Source organism: Falco naumanni, chromosome 7 (assembly GCF_017639655.2).
Source record: "Falco naumanni isolate bFalNau1 chromosome 7, bFalNau1.pat, whole genome shotgun sequence".
In the NCBI taxonomy this organism is placed as follows: domain Eukaryota; kingdom Metazoa; phylum Chordata; class Aves; order Falconiformes; family Falconidae; genus Falco; species Falco naumanni.
In genome coordinates, this window is record NC_054060.1 from 37,705,277 (window position 1) to 37,731,992 (window position 26,716).

At 40.1% G+C, this 26,716-nt stretch overlaps 1 protein-coding gene across 2 annotated transcripts in view; it reads left to right on the plus strand.

Moving 5' to 3' along the window:
• Positions 1-24,602, plus strand: part of BEGAIN (brain enriched guanylate kinase associated) — a 156,183-nt gene extending 131,581 nt beyond the window's left edge. For both annotated transcript variants that reach the window (XM_040602187.1, XM_040602188.1), the window contains 3 exons: positions 15,672-15,779; positions 19,204-19,287; positions 22,505-24,602. In XM_040602187.1, the coding sequence (XP_040458121.1) occupies positions 15,672-15,779; positions 19,204-19,287; positions 22,505-23,878 (1,566 nt within the window). In that variant the 3' untranslated portion in view covers positions 23,879-24,602. The remainder of the gene's footprint in view (positions 1-15,671; positions 15,780-19,203; positions 19,288-22,504) is intronic.
• The last annotated feature ends 2,114 nt before the right edge of the window (positions 24,603-26,716 follow it).

Here is a 26,716-nt window from a genome sequence, read left to right on the forward strand (position 1 = left end):
TTCCTACTCACAGAGCACTCAAGAAACTTAACCTGCTGTTCTGATGCTGCTCCACATCTTTCAATCCCCTAACACAGAGCTTAGATATTCTTGAAATGTCTTGTCTTGGACTAGAAGTGCAAATACAATTCCAGCTTTCATTCTCCAAAATTAGAAAGGAGTCACCATCGGTTCTACTATACATTTAAAATACTGCTGGAGATAGCCACAAAGCTGGATGAAGATGAATGCATACTGCAGAAGTCCATTAGTAGTACTGTTTCCAATGACTACAGTTAGAATTAGAGATTTGTAAAAACACACCATTGAAAAAGGGTGGTATAAATTGCAGTTACATGGCAGTAGACTGATATCATAGGACAATTTAAATAATGCATAGAGAAGCTGAGTCACCTGAACTAGGAACACTTTAGGCTGCTGCATAATACAGGAGCTTTTGTTCTTATAAAGAATACATTAAGGTTTTCAATTCTAAACTTCTAACAGGTCCCTGGTCACTTGACAGTGATAAATAGTGAAAATTAACATATACAGTTTAAAGGTCTCACTGACTGACTTTCATTTTTCATTTCCATTTCCCCTACAGTCCTCACGCTCCCATTCACCTTCACATCAATGACCTGACTCTAGGCACCATTCAGTGGCAGCCTTTCTTCTCACTGAGACTGGTGTGGGGTGACCACTGCTGAGGCTTTCCCAGGGAAGATGGGACAGATTCATATGGCCATTCGGAGCAGCTCATCACAGCTCAAAGCTTTCACGAAATGCCAAACCCAAGGAGTAGCCAGGCTGCTCCGGCAATGTCTTTCAGCTACACAGAGCAGTGAGACACCTCTAGGGTGGTTCCTACTGCACTGGGATATGCAGGGGACATGTACAGACTCAACCTTCTTCAACTAGGCAACAAACAACTCATTAAATGTTAGCCAGCTTTCTGCTGGACCTTCAGGCAATTACTCACCAATAGAAAAAAATATGGATTCTTCAAACACAGGAACTGCTGACTGAAACGTTTATGGCATGAGCTAGATGGATCAGATAAGTTGATCACAATGGTCTTCTTACTGGCATAGAAAACCTATTAAAAAAACATGTTGTTTTGACTGGGCTGTCAATTATTTATGAATGCCTAGATCTTCACACAAGACAGATCTAGAGAATCTAAAATCTGACATGGCACCTCATGCCAGCTCTTAAATTGCATTTTTGTTAGCTATCAAATAGCAATTAGGACATCGCTTAGAATCAACCTCCTGTATCTAATCTGCTGGAAAATATGGACTTTGAAAACATGCCAGAGTGGTAGGAAGTGTTTCTGTACCTTCCAATAGCGCCTAGTTTTATCCCCACAAGCAGTTAGCACAGGCTGTGATGAGATTTAAATAGTACAGATCTCCCATTGCCTGCAATGAAAGTGGTTTTTTCCCTCCTACCTACCTGTATTAAATTATACTTTAACATATTTAAAAATATCTAAATTGGGTTATTTTTTCCTCTAACTATAACAGGTAAATTGAGAGGGAACCACGCTGTAGTTTTGCTGATGACTTTAAGCCATTTACTGGAGCTAGATTCTAGAGCACACCAAGACTTTTCTGCGGCACAGCAGGTTACAGAAGGGAATTTCAAAGTTTGATTAGGAATGTGCTTGACCTAATTACCTCTAAGAACAACTCCCCTGATGTCTGCTGCAACTTGAGGTCAGTGCAAAGGCATCCAACATTACTTTCTAGCTGTCAGGTTGCCTGAAGTTTAGCCTCTTGCTCCCCATAGGTAAACTCATTCATGGGGACAGTATTCATTCTCTTATTTTGCAGTGGCAGAATGGAAAGGATGTTTTTTAAGATTCGAAGCTAGACCTAAAAGTTAGGATAAGAAAACCCTTTTTTCTTGTCACTAATGAGAATCAACACAGCTCTTCAGTGTCCATCCACATTAGCACATTTCTCTCAATAGACAGACCTCAGTATCTGAAAAGCAAATTATATCTCTACTCTTAAAGCATAAAATGTTATGACAGGAAGTCTTAGAAAAGGACCAGTAAATTGGATGTGAATTCTGAAGACAAGAGTACATGCCATGTACAACATTGTGTGAAGGAGACATTAAAAAAAAAACAGTGTGGAAATACAACAAAAGTAAAAGCCAATAAACCAAGTCATAAACAAAATTCATAAACCAAAAGCTGAGGACAAAGTCAGACTGATTAGATGAGAAGTTTCCCTGAATTTAAAAATATGTTCCTAGAAATACTTTTGAGCAACAGCAAGATGAAGCACGGAAGGACTTGGAAAGCAAGAAAAAGGAGGAAAAGCATATGGACTTTTCTAGAGCAGTGCCTTTGGGTCTGGCCTCCAGCCTTTAATTTTGTGGAGTATTCACTGACAAATATTTCCCATTCCTTCCAAAATTTATGATTAAAGAGTGTCCCTGTAAAGTTCCTTCTTAAGATCAAAGCCTTAAGCATCAACCAGCACTCTTCTCAAGCACAAGTCCATTCTTTTCCCTTCCTTTTCTGACTGGTTCAGGGATTAACATCCTGCCAAATACATACACTTCCCATAAGTCACAAAGTCTTACTCTTCACAATAAGAGGGGATTTGGTTATGGCATCTAAATCTCATTTTCTGAATTCCATGGAATAGTTTACCTTTCCATATACCCTTGGCAGGAAGGAAGTAGCTGTCAAATGATTTCAGCATCCATGACTGAAGGACTATCCCTTAGAGAAGGGGAAAAAAAACAAATTACCAAAAGAGAAAATTAAAAATAATTCATTTTAACACTATGTGTTTACCAGGAAGTTTTGTGTTTTGTTTTGGGGTTTGTATTTTTTCTTTTTCCCAGAGAGCTGTGTCTGAAATCAAATGAATTAGTTATAAGAAGTAATTAACTTTCAGAGAAATGTCACTTGACAAACATCACAATTAAAAAAACAAATCAAGTGTGTTAAGGTTAGACTGAAAAGCTCATTACAGACTGAGATGCCATCTCTGATGCTTTGCAGAGGATTTGTCAAAACCACTCAGCGTAACACAGAGATAAACTAAGTGCTTCTGCTGTTGGGGTGCCTCAAAACTCAGGGACAATAATGCTGGGGGCAAAGCCCTTCATCTTGCCTCTGCGGCCCTGGGTTGTCTAAATGTGAAACAGCTCCCTCATGACTGTACTGTAACTGTCACGTGCTTCTCACACCAGCTTTGCAAAGCCACTGTTGTAGGTTGTCTGTGCTGGGAAATGTCGCCTTCTGACCTAACTGGGGCATTCCATGCCACTTCAAGTCCTTGCCTTGCCACATGGGCCAGAAGCCAGATGAGCATCTTCCCGTCTTCACTCAGGAGGCAGAGATCTTGTGCCACACTTTGCTTTAAGCCAGAACATTATTTTACTACTGATTGCAATCCAGCTTCCAAATTCAATGGAAACTACAGACAAGGTTGAGCAATATGTCTTAGGGACCACTTGCAAAAATATTTCTTTGAAAAAACAGCAGCCTACATAAGCTTCCACTTAAGAGTCCTAAAAGAACTGTCTGAGCAGATTCCCAGCTTCCTACTCCAAGCTAAATTAAAAATACATACTAATGTGTTAAGCTGATGTTTATTTTAAACGTCTTTGAATGTTGAGATAATTCTCAGAGGTTGAAAAAAATGCTCGTCTGTACCAAATCCAAGAGATCAAGCATAGAATGGGGTAAAGAGAGGCTGTACAAATCACAGAGTAATTGTTTATGATGTTCAGCTACTGGAAAACTAAATCACAGGAGTATAAATAATGGAAGTCAACATGATTTTATGAAAAATTGTTAAATAAACCATAATTTCTTTAGCAAAAGCAATTGAGTAGATATATTTGGATAGCAAGATATGACAAGTACCACTTAATAGAACTGTTATTACAAAACTACAGTGATACAGTATCAAAAGCAGTTAGTAGATGGGTTGCAAGATTACTAAAAGACACTTCAAAAAGTAGCAGGCACAGGGCTATTTCCATTACAAAAGAGTCTTTTCAGAGGGCTAGATCAGGACAGCCCAGGATTGGTACGGTTCTCAGCATCGATCAATGTTTTCAACAGTGTCCTAAAAGTAAACATAAAATTATTGCTGATAAAATGAGCTAAAAAGGATTAGCAGCATTGTTAGATGTTGATAAGGAAATTATTCAGAACGGCCTGTGCCTTCCATAAACTGTGCCCATTCTGTCTAAATATGTTTTCCCACAGACACCTAGAAGTGTAAAATCTTTGCAGACCATATAAAAAAAAAAATGGGAAGGGGGAAGTGGAGAGAGGGGGTTGTACTCTGGAAAGCAGAAACTCAGAAAAGGTCAGTGACTCTGAAAGGCAGGCTGGCTGAACAATCCAACGTGAGCTCCCGGTAGCACACTATGGCAAAGACAATAACAGTGGTATTTGTATAAGCATGGGAAAAGTGAATAGGGTAGAACGATACTTTTGCCATGGTTTCAGACAAGGGAAAATCCACTTTGAAGACGATGGCTGATGTTCTGATATTTATGTTTTTTAAAAGGGTGCGGAAAAGCGCTCAAGCTGACCGACAACTGAAATGTAAGACTGAGAGGTAAAGAAGCTGCCAAAGCAAGAGACTCCAGGAGCTCACTCGTTCAGTGTAGAAAGGAGACATGACTGATTCGTATAAATGTCTTTACAGGGAGAAAATGCTAAATATCAGACGGCATATTAGACAAAGCCAGAACGATGACTACACTCAGGATCTGGACCTGCTCAGTTGGGGAACAGTGTTTGCAAATGCAGAGGCACAGAGCTCCTGTAACGCAGGGAAGTAGCATATTCTCCATTTCTTGAGGTTTTCCCATCAAATCTGGCAACAGGTCATTTCCAATCAACTTACTAAAAGCCTGTCTCAGCTAGATTCACATTAGTCGCAAAATCCCTTCACGCTGCTCTTCCCTTGGGACAGTTACAGGCACAGAAAAGTGAGCTTCCCATGAATTACAAGACATGTCTTGGGAGACATGGATTCGGTTCTTGCCTCTGCCAAACATGATTTGTATGCCATTGAGCTAGTTACTTAAAGTTACTTCATTTTACCTAGTTTTAAGTATCTAAAAGCAAGATGTCTATTTAGCATGTAAATGTCTGAAGCATTTTTATCCTCAACATCTCTGACAGCCAGTGGAGATAAACAGGCACCATTCCTCTGACAATCACTGTACAATGAGGAATTTCATGGTTTGAAGAAATCTCTGTGTAGATTGAAGGAAGTCAGGAAGGTGACTAGCTTAGACTTGGACAACGACACTCTAGACATATAAATAAGGGAAGGTCTGCCTTAGCCTCTGCTGAAGAGGATATTAATATTTATAAGCTGCTGTGAAAATAATACCTTAGAGGCTTACTATTATTTGGAAATATATGAATAGCTATGATAGATGGTATCAAGAAATCGCAGTGTTTAAATTTTTGCAAAGCTCTAGGGTGAAAGAAAACTGAATCTTGAGATAGTACAGGACAACATTCAGACTGTGAGCCAGATGTCTGAATGCCAGGAAGAAATACTGAAGATATTGAGTGCATGTACACTTTCCTTAATGGCAAAGATAGCTTAAAAGACCTCTTTCACAAGCAAAGCTTTTTTTTTCCATTTCATAGGGTTTTTTTCACCATCCTGGTTTTCAGGATGGCAATGAAGTTGTGCCAGCACAGCTGACGGGGCCATGAACTGCTGGGCAGCAGCAAAGCCCTTTAAACCAGATTGACAACTGAAATAAAGGACTGTGGAGTTACAGTATTAATGCAGAATAGTTAAGGAAGCAAATGAAATTCCAGCATAGCTCTGAAATGGCACAGAGGAGAGTTGAGCTGATTCAAGACAGACAGTTGATCTTACGACACAGAAGAAAGGTTATCACATTTCTCTTGACCAGAAGGTAGAGTCTCTCACCTGCACAAACTCTGGAGGCAATGGCTCAAGTGACTCCCCCGAACAGCAGCATAAGGAACATACAGCAGTGAGTTTCCTATCTGCTTGTAGGAGCAAATCCTTTCATAAAAATATATCTGTGTTTCATTTTTTTTGGATTTGATCCCAGCAGTCAGATGGGGAGGAAGCGTTGCACTTCCTTTACAGTAAAGCTTAATCAGTACATAGAGAGATCCATTCTTCAGCCTTGCTTTATACCAGGAGAGATTACTCCTCAAACACTAGTCGGTAGAAACAGTGGCCCTGATATGAGGATCAAAAGTGACCATATCTAGCAAAGCCTCATGTGATGCCAGCCATGCAGCACACATCACACCAGCTGTCTAGCACACTCCTGCCTGTCCCTCCACCCAGGGTTTCTCAGTAATTCCGAAGACCCACAATTAAAGCGATATTAAAAAACACTGCAACAACAACCACCAAAACAGCTCTGCAGAGAACCGCATTAGGAGGCAGAGGAGACCTGAGTAACATATTAACAGGATTGGAAGCAAAATTGTTTCTGTTCAAGCAATCTCCATAACGACTCTATTCTTTTTTAGACTTTTTTCGCACTAGTTATTTAATATAGTCATTATACTTGGTTATGGCAGTTTGAATTGGGATACTGCCAAAAAAATGCTATTTAGCAGGGTCTGAGGGGCTGGATATTTGAACAGATCATTTTATTTAAATGAATTTTCCCTGCTTTCCCTTGAAAAGAGCTTATAGGAATTTTCTCACAATGTTCTCAAGGGGCTGGGGGTGATTGGAGGGGGAAAAAAGCCACCACCAAACCTTAAATAGCTTTACCCAACATGAGATTTTACAAAGTCAAGAGTGGAGATATTTTTTAATTAAAAAGGAAGGACTAATTCACACAGAACACAAGTGCATTATGCTTATTCCCTGTACTACACTAGCCTTTTTTCAGCCAGCTTACCGAATCTTTCCAATCAATATCCCAGTTGATGTTTCAATGTATATTGAATAGCTTTAAGAGGTAAGGAGAGCAGAATATAAAGGCATACACACATTGGACATGGACATGTTTATAAGGATCAAATTCAACAAGAGGAAGAGCCCTAGATGTGAACTGGGGTAGCCAGGAGACAAAGCCTACAGGATAACGATAATACAGCAGTAAGACTAATACCAGGATTACTATTGTGACAAGTGCTGCAGGGAGAGCAGGACTGCTAGGGCTGGCTCTGAGCTGGTCAGGCACCACAGAGCAGGGCTGGGACACGAATCGGGCTCGGCACAAGTCTTCGCTGCAAGAACAGACCTTATGCACTCAAGTGCAAGTATAAACCTAGAGAGGAAAACCAGCCTTGCCACAGGAGTGTGATAAATCAGAGCAAACCTTTCTTAGCGAGAAGTATCTTGACTCTCAAGAGAGAGCATTTAGCTAAACAGTTATTTTAAGACAGCAATTACAAGGGGGAAGGGGAGGGGAGTTTAATTTTTCTTCTACCCAAGTAATTATTAAGAATAAAATGTCAAAAGGTGACAGGAAATGTGAATTTAAAAATTCCTGAGGCAGAACAAAATATTAAATAGCAAAGTACTGTAAATAGTCTAGCCTTAGTTTTGTTATTTGGTTGTGAAATTGCGCTTGCTTAGATAGTTAACTCTAATTAGAATTCACTTGCATATTAAAATGATCTGCAATTAATAAGAATTAATATAAGATTATAAAGTTCAGAATTCCACACTTTTTTTCCTAGGCCATTTTACTTCTTTACTCAGAGAAATAAATGCGAATTTTTTTTTGCCCAGCCCATTTAAGCAGAGTCTAAGCAATATCCTGTCTCCAGCAATTTCCCCATTTCCACAGTTGAACCTGTGTGGCTAGAAAGTTTGAGCATCAAACAGTCATCAGAGTGACAGCTTCAAGCTAGAAGCCTGATGAGCTTACTTCGTGTGGCCCGCAGGAATGGTACTACCCCTTTTCTACCCAATTCACATGACTTCTTTTTCTTTTTGCAAAATGTTTCGCTCCTTACCAGTAGCTCAGTTGAAGTCTCTACTCCTCTAATTTCACTATGACCATATAATTATTTTGATGAGCACCTAGGTAAAGTTACAAAATCAAAAAAAATTAAGTTATGGCAATAGCAGACAACATAATCTCTTCCTGAGCCAGCCCAAGGCTCATACAGCTATCACTTTTTTTCATCCCATGTGTTCATCATAATTAAGGCCTGTGTCACATGGCAGTAATGTTCTTGCCACTATCTTCTTTATGTGGAAGAACTCCAACATGACATAGATTTTTGCAGTAAGTAAGACCTCAGGCACAAGACACATCAACATCTCTGACCCTCTGAGAAAAGTGATGGGTCTAAAATCCTTAAACATTTGTTTCTGAAGAATGCAGCTTTGGCTGCACCCCTGGCAGCTTGGAAACAGAAAATCACTTTAAATAAATATCTAATATACCGTATAATGGTACATTATAACTAAAATACCATAGAATAAATACAATGAATTAGTCATTGCTCCTTACTGTAATGTAACAGCATTCCTGAAAGCCAGGCTCTACTAGCTTTATGAAGAAGTGTGGAGACAAGAATGGGTGTCCTGGGATTACTGCAGTGGAAAGCAAAGATGAGAGAGTGGTACACCATGAAGTGCAGTCAGAATGCTGCCACAGGCTCTGCATACATTCCTACACATTCCTGCAGTTTTGTTTGTAACTTGACAAAGAATTACCTAATAAATTAGCTAAACATTTGGCTCTTTTTCTCTAGTTGCTTGTAAAGATGCACATTCTTAAACAGACTTGTGGCTTCAGTGAGTCTGGAAGTGAATAGCTCCTTTGGATACTCATTTTACTGTTTAAACCAAAATAAGATTGTTATACAAAGAAGTAAAATAAAAAATGCAATACTTATTAAATAGTGCTCTCAAGCAAGGATCAACACCAAATGCTGCACCCCAAGGATCGTGTCATGAACTGGTATCAGCTGAAACAGTTTCATTATTTATTGAAATGCCTTTCACTATTCTTACTTGTTGTTCTCCTCTCGTCAGTTCACTGTTTTTATTACAGTTTCTGCCCAAGGGTACAAGTGAATGTGAGTAGGGGTTATCCATAGCTAGGCTCTTAACTGGCAGATAAACTCACATCGCTCCAAAGCATCCATAAACATGCACACACACAAACACATAATCTGTCATTATAACATGAAGATCTGCAGAGCAGAAACTGACACGCAGTAATGCTTAAAATCATGAATTACTGCAGAGAATACCCAGTAATATCTGCAAATCTAAACCATGTTTTGCTTTTTTATGAGCCAATTGATGAAACATATGTTATGCATATGGTCTATGGGGAAGTATGTAAACAGAACAGCTGTTAACTTTAAGAGCTACAGTAGGAAAAAGGTTTTATTTCCACCACAAGTTTTCTCATTCTTGTTTTCTTTACATTGTCAGATATGCCCCTGGCCTAGTCATCCCCCACCACCACCCCAGTTTCTATTTAAGACTCTGCCAGCAAGCAAAGAGGTCCCTTAGTTCAAATACCGTATTTCAAAACTGTGTCTTACTCAGCAGAGACCATGGCACATCTGGATGGGAAGAAGAGTGCACATAAGCATGAACTAAGCTACGTTATTAACCTCTGCAACAGTAAAGTTTCCACACCTGGCGGGAGCGACTATTGCATACTCTCCCAGCCTCTAATTCCACAAGGGATGGCTATTTTTATTTATCTTACCAGGATATGAGATATGCACTGACAGATGCTATAAAACGAATCCATCCTCACCCATCATTGAAGCACAGTCATTGAACGATCACTGGGAATGCATGGAGCATCTGAGTGCCCTTTCTTCGTGATAAATAACACGCTCTCATCCTCCATCATTAGTGTAATTATCAGTAATAAGCAGATACTGCTTCATTGACTCCAAAGAAATGCATTCACATGCACCAAGTCTAATCTGAAGTCTGTTTGAAGTCTTGATGGAATACTAGGGAGAAACATAAGTGAACTTATACCATATTCAACCTATGCCCATTCACTATTTTATTAGGACCTAAGGATGTATTAATTATATATTAAATCATCTTTGCATAACAATAGAGGCATTTACTTCTGTAAATGACAGATGTCAGTATTTGCTAACAACAGGAATTTAAAATACTGCATATCATAAACCCCCCAGATGCTGCATACCCGTTATCACAGCAGTCAAGTGAGTTATGGTAGCCATAACATAACAGAATGGTGGAGGTCTGAAGGGACCTCTGGAGGTCATCTGGTCCAACCCCTTTTCTCAACCACTTAGAGCAGGTTGCCCAGGACCATGTCCAGATGGCTTTTGAATATCTCCAAGGATGGAAACTCCACATCTCTGGGTAACCTTTTCCAGTGCTCAGTCAGCCTCACAGTAAAAGTGTTTCATGATGTTCAGACAGCACCACTTGTGTTTCGGTTTGTGCCCACTGCCTCTTCTTCTGTCACTGGGCACCACTGAAAAGAGCCTGGCTCTGTCTTCTTTGCATCCTGCCTTCAGATATTTATACACATAGATGAGATCCCACCTGAGCCTTGTCTTCTCCAGGCTAAACAGCCCCAGCTCTCTCAGCCTTTCCTCATAAAGGAGATGCTCTGGTCCCTTAATCAGCTTCCTGGCCATTTCTTGAACTGTCTTTCTAGTGTGTCCATATCCATCCTGTACTGAGGAGCTTGAACTGGATACAGCTCCAGGTGTGGCCACACCAGTGCTAGTAGAGGGGAAGCATCGCCTCCCTCAGCTGGCTGGCAACACTTCTAATGCAGCCTTGATTACCTTTGGCCTTCATTGCAGCAAGGGCATGCACTGCTGGCTCATGTTCAACTTGATGTGCACCAGGACCTCCAGATCTTTACCTGCAAAGCTGCTTTCCAGCTGGGTGGCCCCCAGCATACATTGGTGCATGGGGTTGGTTCCTCCCCAGGAATAGGACTTTGCACTTCCCCTTGTTGAACTTCGTGAGCTTCCTGCCAGCCCATTTCTCCAGCTGTTCATGGTCCCTCTGGATTGCAGCACAACCCTCTGGTGTACCAGCTACCCCTCCCAGTTCTGTGCCATCTGCAACTGCTCTGTTTTATCCTGCATAAGATGATTTCAATGAGATTATAAAATATTGCCTTAAAATATACAGACCTTGTTTTGAAAGTATACCCCCACAAGCTCTTCTCACCAAGACCCGCAGAACAAGCAGTACATACATTACAGTTGCTTAGCAGATACCTTACAGCACCTATTAATATCTGCTATGAAAAGATCATGACTGGTGCTCTGTGAGAAAAGTACTGACTTAATAGCGTTACACTGGTCTAAAAATGTGGGGAACTTCTCATGTGGAAGCACTGGCTTTCTCCTGGACAAGCACAGTAATAAAGGAAAAAAGTTGTAAATGAAAAAGGAGAAAAAGTTCTACCTGTATTCCACAACCAAACACATTGCAGTAAAACTCTATCCAGGCATTCAGGATGGGATACCAGTGCCATTTTGATGGTATTTGTAACAGAAAAGGTCTCTTTCTTTCTGTCTGTCTTTCAGGCATTACTTATTGAGAATTACTTCCAAAGGGATGCTGCTGGCCACTAATAACTCCATGGTCGCTACTACTACTACATTATTCTCATGGTTGCATTGAAATGCTATCCATTGAAATGCTCCTTACAGGAACACCAAGAACATATTTACTTTGCCATATTTGAAATGGCTGACATTTCCACAGACCAGCACTGCTCGTTTGTAAAATTGAGACTGATTTAAAAAGGTCTATACACATCTGAAACCCCCCACAGGACAGCAGAGATGACAATAAGCAGCCTAGCCTTGACTAATAGGCTGACCTTGCTTTATGTTAGGACACTCTCCAGCTGCTGGAAAGCATTGAAGGGAAACTAAAACATTACCAGGGAGACAGCCAACTTTTAGGCTGCTCCATTGCTGTTGAAAGAGTGGAGAGGGAACTTTTGTGGATCCATTAATATGCAAGAAAAGCTGATCTTTTCATCTAGCTTTTGTTACTTTCCAAAGTGTACTTATCTATTATTTTATGCTGTATCGACCTAGCAAAACTCTTTTTACTCCACTTCTACCACAGATAACAGATGCAGGGACTAGAGGATACCAAACACTTCTGAAAGTGACACCTTATATTTTTGTGGATCTGTAAACGGGTGAGGGATATTGTCTCTGTGCTAGATACAAATTATAAGAAAAACAAGATTCCGGACAGCGATGTCTTCATTATATCATTTGATCCTTTTGTGAAAAGCAGATACCCAATTCCTTCATCAGATCTGAGCAAGAAGCAGAGAGGCTCATGCTAAATCCAGGCTAGGAGCAAGAGCTCCAAGCTCTTGGTCCCCCCAACATTAATATCAGCACCATGCACTGCTGGAGTCACCCAGCGGTACAAATTTCATCTGACTCAGACATGGGCACATGATTGCAGTTCTCTTGCATTAGTCAGATGCTATGGAGTTATATTCTTTCATGCTGGCTCTGTGCCGGGGGACAAGGCAGGAGCAAGATGCACTGAGCTGACTCAACAAAGATTTCTGAACAAAGATCCACCAGAAGCTCAGCCCATTGCAGCCCATAGCTATGGCATTTTGGAGTGGACTTCAGGAGCCCTCAGCCCAGCTGCAAGCTCTTGGCATATCAATAACACCATTAACTTAATCCATTACTGGGTTTTGAGAGAGAGGTTGCTAGCAGCTGCAGAGCAGAAAGCAGTGCCAAAAGGAGAGAGGAGAGGTCACCAGCCTTATGGAAGACCAGGAGGTCCAAACATCTAAAAGCTACTAGAAATAGAGGGATCTGCCAAAAGAGGTTGTAAGTAAAATAAGTATTTATAATTATAATTCACAATTGCAGCATTAATATCATGGTTCCTGTCCTCGTTTCATCCCTCTATGGCATCTATACCTGATTCTGAAAATATGATTGTCCAGCTGCAACTGGAAGAGGTCAAATTGAAGCCCCCAGTAACCAGCAATCCTTTTAATGCAGTCATCCAGCACTACCATACCATCTCTTCCAGCTGCACCATTTTCCCCAAGGTGGTGTAAGGCTTAAGCCTCTGCTCTCTTGTTGCCACCACTGGACCATGATAACATCTGGCTGAAGCTCTGAACTCACAAAGATGGACACACAGTATATGGTCAATATGCCAAAGCCTATCAGGGTCCTGTCCACCCTTAGGCTACCTCACTTTTCCACAATGAGACAGATTCTTTGCTCACATCAGCAGCACTGATTTCAAGAGACAGATGTGAGCATACACTAGTGGAGAACACTGGGACTGGCCTGCCTTTCTCATCCCCCCTCCTCCACAGCACTGCTGATATGTTTATTACTTTGGTGTCTATCTGCTGACCTGTATAGTATGAATTTGAACTGAGGCAAATTTTATAGTTCAACAAATTGAAAATACTTTTAGAAGTCACACTTGGTCAGATACGAAGTCTGGAAAACATCAGCCCAAAAGTTATCATAACTGAAATAAAATGAAACCATAATTCAGTCAGATTCAGCATTACTCAGTGCAATGGAAAGTATTGCTTCCAAAGCCTGCATCTACTGCCCTTTTACGAGTTTCTCTCTGCTGAAGACTATAAATCCTTGATCAGATGATCTTTACTGAACTGTGAAATATATTGAGTCAAGTTCAATTTGGTTAGGGAAAAGCAACACTTGCTTGAATCAGAGAGACTGAGAGCAAAAGGGCGTCCTACAAATCAGCTGCCTTGACAACTTGTCATACAAGGATTGATAAAATCTTCAACAGAAATGGTTACTTGGAAGATTAAGTCTGTACTCAGCAGACCTGAATCCTTCAAAAGCATGAAATTACTTGGAAAATCGAGGGGCACTTTCATCCCAGGTACTTAGGTAGTTACTTGTCTACCTCATTACGCAGCTAAATACCTTTGAAAATGTAAGCCTCAGTCACACTCTCGAAGGAGACGGATTTCTAGAGGTGCACAGATGTCCAGGAGGTTCACAAAGTGTCTAGATGTTTGGTTCACAATAAAATCATTGTAGAGTTAATGGCCCCATATAAAACCACGTCTATCTGCCCAATTAAAAAAACACAGCCCTTCAGATCATGTGTCTCACTAAAATCAGTGAGGTTGGAGCTCTTGCAAGCTCTGAAAGCTATGCTTTGGCTTTCCATCACATAGACCCCAGGCAGCTAGCAGGAGCACCTGATCACTGGGAATGAGGACGGCAGAGGTGTCAAGCCTGAACCAGCCTCCAGGCACAGCTGGGCTGCGAGGACAGAGGTCTTGTAACAGCCAGCAGGGAACAGATGGTCCTTAGAAAAGCTGACATCAAAACAGACCAGTTGAGACGTTCACAAAGACACTTCAATCATATCTGTGCTGTTTAAAGCAAGCTGTGGGATTGCTTAGACCATTTGGGGTGTTTTTCTTTAAATAGCAACTTAGGATGAGAGTTGCCACTTCCAATTTAATCACTCTTCTTTAACATAGCCTGGTGCTTTGCAGCTGGATAATTAACCTTGATATTCATTTGGACTTCAAAGCACACAACTCCCATTGCTGTCAATTAGTTGACAATGTCGAGCGCGTGTTGATGTAAGATTTTCCTGTGACCCTGGCAGTATGACATTTGGGAAATTTTAGTAACTAATACAATCATCCTGCTGGAGAAAGTCCTTCACAAATTACTCTAACGATTTTAGAATGGGAAGTGAGATTGTGAATTTGTCACTGGATTGAGTTCACTAAAGAAAACAGATGCGCATTAAAGTTTACCTACTTTCTGTTCTTATTGCAACACTGCTTTCTAAAGATCCTTCCAGATAACTGGCAGACCTTCTTCTTATCATGCCTTGTACAGCTCTGAGCACAAGGAAGATGCCTTGATCTCAGCTAGAGCTTTCAGAAGCTACCATACCTTTTAATACTAATGTAAGTGTTATAAATGATGGTTACAAAATAAGTTTTGATGTACGAGGTGGTGCAATAAACACTGCAATATGAAAATGGACACAGTACAGGAAAGGCCAGTGGCACTCTACTTTTCCTGCTGGTTTCTTTGCATTTATAATAAAGAGTTACAACCTACTAGTAATAAGATTAAATTAGTGGGCAGCAAAAAGTTTGAATCAGACTATTTTCCTGTTATCCCACAGTAGGTCACATTCTGCTACTGAGTGTTAACCCCACAATCAGGCATACATTCATCTTGATACATGAACAACCTCACCCAGTACTTTCAAAGCAGCCAGCACAATCAATGGCTAAAAAGAAATTGGCTCAAACACAGCTAGTTTCTTTTTAAAATATTGTTCTTCCTCCCTGATGAGAATAGAAGCTAACAGTATAAGTGATACACTCTTGTAACAAAAGCCAGGAAGAGCCCAAGTCCCTTCCAGGTTAGAAACCCTGTCTTGTGATGAAGAAGGAATAGCTGATGCTCAGTCAAATGCTCTTGCACAGGCTGCCTAGAGCCGTTTGTGGAGATTCCTAATGTGAGCTCAGTTTGACCTCCATGTTTTCAAAGTACTTTGCTTCATCTGCTGAGTGAAAATAGCAAGAAATAAACCATTTTTTTTAAAAAGGAATATTGATCTCTTGTGTTTTTCCCTGGATTTGAGAATGACATCAACCTTTGGGCCTTTTTCTGAAATATTCTGACAGTAGAAAAAATATTGACTACTCCATTTTCTACACAGGGTCAACATTACGAAGAGGAAAAACGGGCTTTGAGCCATGAAATAATTGCACTCAATAATCACTTAATTGAGGCCAAGGTGACAATAGATAAGTTGTCAGAAGACAATGTAAGTATGTAATTATGGATATATCTTGAGATTATATTCAGAAATAAGCTAGGCCATGCACCTCCCATGAAATTATAGAATAATTTCTTATTGTTTACGTAAAATGTAACTTGTCACCTCAAGAGTTAAAATTCATGTTTGACTGTTCCCATCATTTTGTAAGTTCAACTCTCCTTATGCTATGGGGCTGGGGTGAGACTATTCATTGATTTTTTTTCCATATGTCTAACACACAACTGATGAAAAAAAAATTTTAAACAATGATGATATTCCCACATTGATTTTGCCATCAGTTTTGATCCAGCACGGCAAACTGGTGGAAGGAATTCATCATAAGGATTTTAGGCACAGTGTAGAGCCCTGCAGTTCCTCTGATCTTTCAGTCTTTGCTCACTGAAATGGGATGCTCGACACAAGTGAGCTTTGCTAGCAAAAAGTAGGGTTAGCTGTGGTTCATGTGTAACAGCTTACCTGTCTCAGTGTGGGACAAAACAGGAAACATCCCTGGCAGTTGTCACCCTGCTCCTCATTAAATGCCTCTGAGAACTGGCCTGCATACTGCAGCTGGCAACCACGCTCATGAAATCCTTCCAGGGACAAACTTCAAAAGAAAGCAAAGAAAGGAAGATTGTAGGCATTTAGTTCATTATTGTGCCATTCCTTAGACATTTAATAAAAAAATCATATACAGGAGGCATGCTTCTGTTAGCGCTTATTTTTCAGCATCTTACATTCAATCTTCCCATATTTCATATGAACTCTTAATCATAGCAGGGAGCATTTGGTCCCATTAATATGCCTGTTGATGTGAATGCACATGTGATTAATAGCTTTCCAACGGAAACAAAGAGTTCAATCTGGCCCTTTACTTTTATAGAAATTGTGCTGAAACAACAGTTAATTCATAACTCTAATAGCTGTAACTAATGGAACATGGTAAATGCAATGGGCTACATTTAGGTTTTAGAAGCACAGGTATACACCCAGACTAGTTCAGCTGAAATTAGTGGAGTTATTTCAGTTTTAAAACACAGGGGGGACAAACTTTGTAAAACTCTCCCAAGTAAGTATGCATGCATTTACACTGCTTCACAGAGTCAGGTTTGAACCCACATTTGACGAAACGTTTTCAATATTCATAGTTTTTAAAAGGCAACTTAGACTGGACTGGATTTCAGAGCACTCTTCTTCCAAGAGCTATTCTAAACTACACCGAACATTAAAAGTATGTTCCAGAAGCCTCAAATAGCAGTGCCACTTCTTCATACCGGAGGTCGATTCACAGACAAAATTCAGCCCTTCGTTATGTAGCATCACTAATGAAAGCAAAGGTTAAACTCCAGACTTTAAAATAAAGAGCTATGAAACAAACCATTAATATTATACCTAATAAGCAGAGATACTGTTAAACTGAAGAATTCTACATAAGGAGAACAAGTTTTTGTCTTGCCAGTATTTCTTCCTTCAATTATATTTCCCCTTAGTCTTCTGACAGATACGTGTAATGAAGCTTTTGATGCAAAAACATGTTTTAGACTATGGGAAACACTTATGGCGTTAATTGCCAATTAGTACTCTAGTTCCCACAGATGTGGTTAGTTTCCATACAGACAAACATTAAAGGACAGAAAGTCACTCCAGTTGCATGGCATGTCCCAGCATACTGAGAACAAAGTACACATGGCACATTGAACTCACATGTAATTTTTCTGTAGTAATTTTTAAAGCTGCTAAAAATAAAGTGTCAGAAATGCTTTTTGTACTCTCCATGACAACCACTTCACAGAAACAGAGGCACATAGCTTTTGAAAAAAGGATTAGATTTTGGAATTATATAATTTTTATGTGCCTAGTAATGTCATATGGAACTTGTCTGGGCCATACATCGTGCAGCAACATATTATGTGTTTAATGTGAATGTAACATGTCAGAATCACATGCACATGCACCAGATTCTGCTTCTAAAGTGAAATCTTGGATCCCAACTGTTTGCATCTGTTTTCAGGGATAAAAATAGTGTATATTAATACAAAATTTAAGACCTACACAAATGAATGTATCTCCTCAGTACATTTAAGGCAGAAGTGGCATGTATAAAATCTCACAGACACACACACACACACACAAAAAAAAAAAAAAAAAAAAAAAAACACAAACCAGGACTATCTAAAGGCCCTTGAATGTGAAAATATAATGATGTAATGATTATAGCAAAAGTACTTTTACTAACCCCATGCCTCACAGACTCTCAGGAACATCTTGTTGCACCTGTTATTGCAGAATGCCTTTAAAATGGTATTTCAAAACAGGGTATTCCTACCTTTCTTTTTCATAAAAAATGTGTCAGTTTTTAAAAGAACAAGTTGAACAGTAAAAATCTGCATTCAATAAAATGATAACATTAATGGCAGAGAAAATCCAATTAATTTCAGTATCCAACACCATTTCTGTGTAAACATTTTCCACTTTTTACAAATTAACACAGCCGAGTGCCCATAGTACCTTTACGCTTTGTCTGTCTCACCTATGACCACCTATAAAGCCAGTTTCTGAAGCCAACTTTTATTTTAATGGCACTTAGATCAGGAGGAGCAACATACAACTCTTACCTCCAGGGACTCAAAGATACTGTTTGAAGGATATAGTTACACAGTCATATGTGCTAAATTAAATTTAGACGAAAGGCAAATCTGCGTACTGAATTTTTCCCATTAAATAGGCTGTGGGAGTCATTCAATACAAAACCAGTATAAGCAGCTTGTTTAGATTCTCTTTTTCCCTGTGAATTCTCATGGTAATTTTCTACCCAGTAAAAATATCCTATTCTGCAGCATCAAATATTTGCAGGGAGATCTAATATATTTGTATAGCTGCATTCTCCAAGATATGAAAGGAACCAGAAACCAGCAAGAAAGTTTCATAAGAAGACAAAGGCCACCTTTTTTAAAAAAAATTCAACGTATATTTCTGCAATGAATTTCTCCCACAGTCTCAAAAGATTATTTAAACATTTTCTAGAATAGTATCTTAGTGCTGATCTGGATAATAGTAAAAATTGTCTGTTCTTAAATTTTCTTTTTGCTTAAAAGATCAGGTTTATTTTAGCCTTCATAACGCCATGCATGTTAACAGTGTAAAGTCCAGTTCCTAACGGTAAGTGTCCGTCTTTTGAAATGCAGATTACTGTTCTGTCGTAAGGGTTCTCAAAATTGTCTTTTTAGTAATTTTATCAGCTTTCACGGAACAAAGGAGCAAACATCTCAGGACCGTGCAAGAAACACGGAATCTTAACGTATTTAAAAGTTAAAGTATGCTCCAAATTTCCCTGAAGTCAATTTTTAAGATTGCTCAGTTATGGGAGAAAGGCTGAAAGCCACAAGCTATTTGCAGGCTTTAAAAAACAGGCTATTTTCTGTTTTTCTAGGAGCTCTATAGGAAGGACTGCAATTTAGCTGCTCAGTTGCTCCAGTGCAGCAAGAATTACGACAGGGCACATAAACTTTCGGAGGTAATGTGACCAACTTGGTGAATTTTCAAAGAAATAAGTATTTTATGGAAAACAGGTGATTTTATATGTATCCATTCCAGAACTTGCTTGCCCTTAAGGCTTTGATTTCCACCCCTCCTTTTAAGCAACAGGAGGGCTTGCGCACCTGCTGGTACTCTCTGCAGCTGAGGGAGTCGCTGGCAAAATCACAGCCAGCGATGGAACCAAAGTGCTGAAAACTGTAGAATGCAAAATATTGGCTGGGGGTGGGGGTGGGGGTGGTGGGGGGAACAGCAGCAAGGGGGTGAGAGCAGGGAAATGACAAGCTGCAGGCATCAGAGGTTCTCATATAATCAATTTTCCTCCTGAAGCTATTTTCCAGTCCAGCTAATTTCTAAACCTGAATTTTAAAATGGAATGACAGAACAAATATCTTTTTCTAAAGCAAGCAGAGCACTGAATGATTGATTTCCAAGGTGTAAACTTTAATTAATAATCCTCACTTCCGAGGAAATGAGGCTTGGGAAACAGACCGCCTTAAAGGGGAGGTAAATACTATATCAGTGAACATCATCATCTTTGGGGTGCAGGTCCTACACAAAGCAATAGCACCTTCCTCACATATATTGCTTCGGTGAAGGTCACAGAGAAAAGCTGTTCCACTTCCCCAGTCCCACCAGGTTAATGTCCCCCTAAATGATGTCTCTTATGCAGTTATGCAAGAGAATAATGCAAAATTGAATGTGGAATGTATAAACCATTTCTAAGCCAGTAGACAGCTTTGGAGCACTCAAAACCCCTGGTAAATAAGAAGAGAGCAAGACTCTTCTGTCAAATGGGTGATGAAGATTTTGTGGAATGGAGACAGAACCTCCAAATTAACCATTATCTTGGTCCTGTTATTTTTTCCTAGCAAATGATTTCCCTTAGCAATTCATATTCAGGAGTTATCATGACATTATTACACTTGAAAGCACCCTGCCTGTTAGCAAGAATTAGGACCTTAAAAGTACTTAGTGGTTCACTTGCAGAAAACTATCACAAATGTGGAATGTCCCCACCATTTCCCAGACTGTCATGTCATACACTCAATTAAACAGGCAAAGTCTCCACTCGTAAGTCCAAGTATTTCTTAATTTAGCAAGTGTGAATGTGCTGTCACAGCCAATAAATTCCTTGCAAATGCAAATGTTGCCTGACAAAGTATTGTATATTATCCAGAAGCCTAAACTATAGTACAATACAGTAATGTGACAGCAATATCATTTTAGTAATTCCAGTTTCCAGTGCAATGCCCAGAAAATAATGTTCTTTTTCTTAATGCATTTCATAACCTAAATAATGTATATAAAATAGCTCAAACAGTGGTGTTACAGGACACTAAAGTAATAGCTGCCCCATACAGCAGTTTCACATTAAATGAAGTATATTTCTTTTCCTCATTTCTGTGGCAATTTGCAGCAGCCCTATTTTACAACCTGTTTATTCAATCTTTGTTGCATCTGTCCTTAATATGACTAATATGCTGTCTGCCAGCAGATTGGCAATATCATACTCTTTATTTCCAATGGAAGACATATGAGCTAATTAACAACATAATGATTAATCCAGAATATCCTGGAAGGTCTGTTGGTTGAAAAAAGACTCATCCTACTCCCCATTAACAAGAATGCCATTTCACAACATGCCATATTTTGAATACATCGAGTTTGTGGGAGATTAAACCCCTTTAAAAAGTTCCCAGTGAATCTAAAACGGGAGCTTCTTACCTGAAGTGAGATCATTACAAGGAACAGGCACCTTAAATTTCTCTCTCCTAATCTAGATGGGAGGGGGACCACTTCAGTATCTGTAGGGTTCTGTCCTCTATTTAATTAAACAAAATTTAAGGAGGGAGGGAGATTGTTAGGGGTGTAAGGGTAACCACTGATTATTTGGTAAAGAGGAATTTGATTTCTGGTAATAGAAAGAAAGTGCTGAGTAAAATAGAGTTTAGCCAAGCATTCAAGGGCTAAATTCCTAAGTGGCGTAAGTCAACATGGATATCAAAGGAGCCATCGCAGTCACAAACTCAAAACTTAGTCAGAACAGGAGTTCTTCTGATTTCTAGCAGGAAATACTGAGAGACAGCCATCAGGCAGCTCTCTCCTGTATTCCTGGCTGATCAATGATAGAGATCTGAAATGAACAAGTGAGATAAAACATGACTGGTAAGCATGCTTGGTGATACCTGCTTAGGCATTACCTACCAGACTTCTGAGCCACACCAAGGCAGGTAGTTCCTCAGTCCCACATGACAGAATGGCAGGTGGAACCGCTGTCCACAGTGCTGAATCTGACTTTCTCCAAAAAACATACGATTTCTGCTGCATAACGGGCTTATTGATTAATTCTGACTAGTCCATCACACAGGAATCATAGTGTAAATTCAGGTCTTAGCTCTTATTTCTGCCAGCACAGTGAGAACCTCAGAAAAGCAGTCATCTAGCAGCTGCCAGAAGAGGGGAGCATGTTGAGGTTTATGTGGATGGTTGATCTGACAAGCAGCATCCCACTGCTGGGGCAGGGAAGCTGGTTTGATTTGCCTCTTCCCAGCACAGGAACATGCCCCTTATAGCAGCCAGGACCATTGCTTGAAGTGTCAGAGAAACCAGCTTCCCTGCCTCTTCAAACAGCGTGGTTTATCAAGCGTGACGCTGGAAGGCAGGAGTCAATTTGCTGCTGGATTGGAGTCAAGATAAGCTGGAAGAAAGGCAAAAGAGGAGCAGAATAGATCTGACCTCTTCCTCCTCTCTCCTCACCCCAGCAGAGACCTCTGCATCCCCACACTCCAGCAGCAAACTGCACCCATGCATGCAGTCTGGAAAGTGTTGTGTTGCTGCAGGTCATCATTCCCTACTTGCCTTTTTAAGACTGTTATTTAGCACATCCTTTACATCATTCCTATCCAACCTGAACTAACTTGGAAGGAATCCTTTCAGTTTCACAGTGTTTTCGATGGGGGGAAACAGATGAAGATTTCCAAATACTGAGTAAACAAATGAAAGTTGTTTGATAATGTTTGTTTTCAGAAATGCCCAGAGATTGTGCCCATCACATTAGTCAAAGAACAACATATAGTGAGCTATGTAATGTCATAAACAGCACTCATCTATCCATGTTGTATAAGCCCAAGCAGACACCAGTACTGACATGTACCCTTTCCTCCTTTCCCCCTTGCTCTCTCTTTATGTTACAGTTGCCATCTGACTTTCAGGAAAGGGTCAGCATTCATCTGGAAAAACACGGGTGCAGCCTTTCTGTCCCCTTGTGCCACACATCTTACGCTGATACCATACCCACTTGCGTCATTGCCAAAGTACTGGAAAAACCAGATCCAAACAGCTTGTCTTCACACTTGTCAAGCCCATCTACAAGGGATCTCAGTTTTCAGGACTCTGCTGGAAAACTTGGACAAAGGCCCCAGTACAAGTCAGACATCTACTGCAGCGACACCGCCCTTTACTGCCCCGAGGAGCGGAGGAGGGAGAGGAGGCAGAGTGTGGACACGCAAGTGAAGGACGTGGGGTTCCTGCGGTCCCAGAACTCCACGGACAGCACCGTCGAAGAAGACGGTTTCCATTCCAGCTTCTCTCACGAAGCCTTCCCAGAGTACATTACCTCTCTGCCGACCTCCAGCTCCTACTCCAGCTTCAGCGTCACATCCGAGGAGAAGGAGAACGCCCAAGCCAACACTCTGACAGCCTCTCAGCAGGCAATCTACATGAGCAACCGAGATGAACTGTTTGAAAGGAAGTCACCTGCAGGTTACGAGCATCAGGGAAGTCCTAGGTTTGCCAAGTCCAAACCTGTGCAGCACATGGAGCTTGCTGATGACAACGAGAACTCACCCACTTTTACTAGGACTCTGCCTCCGTATGCAAACGAACCTTTTCATTTCTCAGCCATAACACCACAGCAGGCTTTAGCAAACCAGAAAATGAGGAATGAGTGCAGGAGTACCCACCTTTCAGAAGAAGACCTGCCTGGGCGATGGAGGCAATTGAGCGTGGAGGATATTGGTGCGTACTCCTACAGGAATGCTGGCAGGCTGTCGCCCTGTAGTTTTTCAGAGCAGTACTACAGCAGCCCCATTAAGAAGGGAGACAGTCGAACAAGCCCCATCTACGCTAGCTACAAAGCAGACAGCTGCTCAGAGGGAGATGATATCTGCCAAAGCAGGCTTGTGGATTCTTGCTTCCTGAGAACAGACAGTGGCCTGAATATTGACATCAGCACTAGCTGTAAGCAGGACAAATTGCCCACTTACAAAACAAAAGAACCAAGAGACCAAAAAAATGAAAGGATCACCGTCCAGTTATGCAGTAGCAAAAACATCGAAAATAGCCCAGTATTGAAAAGAGAATACGTGGACGTGAGCCCCAACAGCTCCGCAGAGTCCCTCAACCAGAGTTCAGTGGAGGCTTCAGAAATTCACCAGTCTTCCATGGAGCAAGGAAGCCATTCGGGTATTCACAGCAAACAGCAGCAGTTTCAACGGACTGGGAGTACTGGTTTGAGTCGGAAGGACAGCCTTACAAAAGCACAATTATACGGAACCCTTCTGAACTAGGCATCTTCTGAAATGGCAATAAGACAACAAACTAAAGGAAGCAAAGAGCATTTGATATTTCTAGTGAACAATAAGGTTCTAAGAAACAGGATTATTATAAAATATATATTCATAACGGTACTATATGTTTAAAACAAAATCTCTTCAAAAATGTTATACAGCACTTTTCACTTAACATCCTTTCCACGTGGGAGACCGTCCCCTCCCCTCTTTTATAAACCTGAAGTATTTTTATAACAAAAATGGTATTTATTAGACTATCCTAACTATTTGAGCAGAATTCTTTTCCCTTCAAGCAGGTTTCTTATTTATTTTTGTGCATGAGGCCATCTGTGCCTAAACTCTTGGAGGAAAAGGGTAAAATCATGACAGCGGTGATAAAAAATAAATCCACCTGATAAAATACCATAAAATGTCATGTGAAAACAAAACAAACAAGAATGGTGAATTTGAAGAAGTATATTTTTTAACAAGAATGGAATTGTATCTTAAGTTATTTCATACAAATGTATTTATGAGTGACTAATGTATGCACAAAGTGATACTAATATTTTGTTCTTTTAATCCACTGTGTTTCTGCTTTCCTATTTTTCCTTGTATACTACCTCAAAAGTAATTGAGGGTTTCTTTGTCACATTTTCTGTAGGCTTGCATTTATATTGTCTAAAATGCATGCAGTGTCATAATTAATAATGTATTTTGCATTACTTAATAAAAGACACCAGTGGAGATATTTTGAGGTGAGTTTTTTCCTTCATTAAAACATACCCTGGACAACAGAACATGGAATTGCTGTGGGTGGCATCGGTGCAGCAAGTTAACAAGTAAAGTTCCTAGTTTAGACTGCTTTCTAAAGGAGCCTCTCTTTCCCTGTGAGCTCCAGAGCACTGGCTGTCAGTCCACGTCCCCTGGGTGTAGAAGGAGAGCTTCTCATCAGCCTGTGAAAAGTAAACAAGGGAAAGAAACTGTTTATCAACAGGCTTGAAATCACCGGGCAGGGCTCTGCACACAGAAAAGAAAATCGAAAACTACTTGAAAAATTGTGGGTTAAGCTCCTCCTCCATTACACACATACTTGACACAATCCTTCAGGTCTTTAGGACTGTTACCTTCCATAGTTAACCTTTTTTTCATATGTAGCTTGGTATTTCTAACAAAGAGATTTTTCTAAAGCTGAAGGGAAGTCTGGCCTTCTGTAGCCGGTGGGAACTTCCCCCCTGGCTCAGGGAAGCTGTAGTTTTACCTATACTTTTTGCATTTCCTCCATCAAGTTTTCTGTGTGCCACCATGTCACCATTTGGGAGCGTACGCCTTGGACAGCAGCAGAATGGAAAGAACAAAAGGACAAGAGGAGAAAAACAAAAAACAGATAAAGGGAAATCTTGTAGATTTCCTTCCTGGCTTCAGTATTGCTGCTTGGTAAGAGGCAGAGTACAGCAATAAACATTTAGTAGTTCTTTTAAGACATGTTCATGGAACACATATCCTATACTTGAAATAGTGACTCTTACCAGCCCTTGTAAGACTTTATTTAGTGCACTATGTGGTAGTAATTGGGGACATCACTGTTGAAGTCTGAACTAGTTCCTTACAAAGCTAAAATAATGACCTACAATTCAGTACCAATAAAGAAAAAAAGAATTTTTTCTGCTGATTCTCTGAAAGCAGTTACCTGGCAAGTGATTATGAGTCAGGACTACAGAACTGCTCCTTTCATACGTAGTATCTTAAATCATGAGGCCACAGAGTCAATGCACTTGGCATCAGCAATTCCCACAGCTCTTTGTATTCTTCATGGATCATATAAAAACTTGACCATTATTGATGTGTACAAGTACTTGCTGTGCTGTTTGGAAGATCTGGCACCAAGTCTCTACAGTTTCTCCAAGATCTGTAGCAGCACTGGTGAACAATGGTAGCTAATAACATCACACAGGTAAGGCACAATATAACTCTAAAGTGAGGCTTATTTCAGTACAAAAGCTATAACACACCTTGTGGTTTTTGTGCTCCCATACTTGCTCACAGTGAGTGTGAGTGGCAGGTCATGCCACAAATAATTCCACGAAGTCCATAAAAAAAGGCATAGAATAAAGTCTCCGAAGGCCAACTTCTTACGGCAGAATCTGACCTGTTGTAAATAGACCTAGAGATCCAGAAAAGCTGTTATTTCCCCTTTGAAACTATAAGACAGAAAACAGATGAGAAATAAACTCATTGTTGACTCATTCAGGTGTATAAAATTCAGACAATCTCTAAGGCAAGACATTAATTTCTCTGGTCAATGAATACAAGGATTTGTATGCAAGAAGTGAAAATTAACTGTTATCTCACCTAAGAAAATATGTATGGAACATTTACTATGGAACAGTAAATCATTATATTTATGAACTAGAACACAGTATCAGACTAATCTTTTATAATAGCATTCATTATTTGACACAACACTGCTATTTTGGCAATTACATAAAATTAAGTTTCTGCTAGATATTATGTTTCTGATTACTTAATATCCTGTTCTATTATATTCTTTCATACAACTGCAGTTACAAAGTCTGCATTTATGCTTCACTTGAATCTTTTTCCCAGTTTATGTGACTAATATGTAGATTGAAACCAGTCTTCTCAGCCAGTTAGCACTGCACCTTGTAAAATAGCCTGTAACCTTGTAATATTTTTCCGTAACGTAATTCTGTTGCAGAACAATATGTAACCCTATAACGAATTTCAACTGAATCAATCAAAATGGATCAAAAAGTTCTTCAGCTTTACTGTTTTGATTTTTTATTTTAATTTCTCCTTACTCAGAAAAATTGACAGTAAGTTTGCAAATTTTCT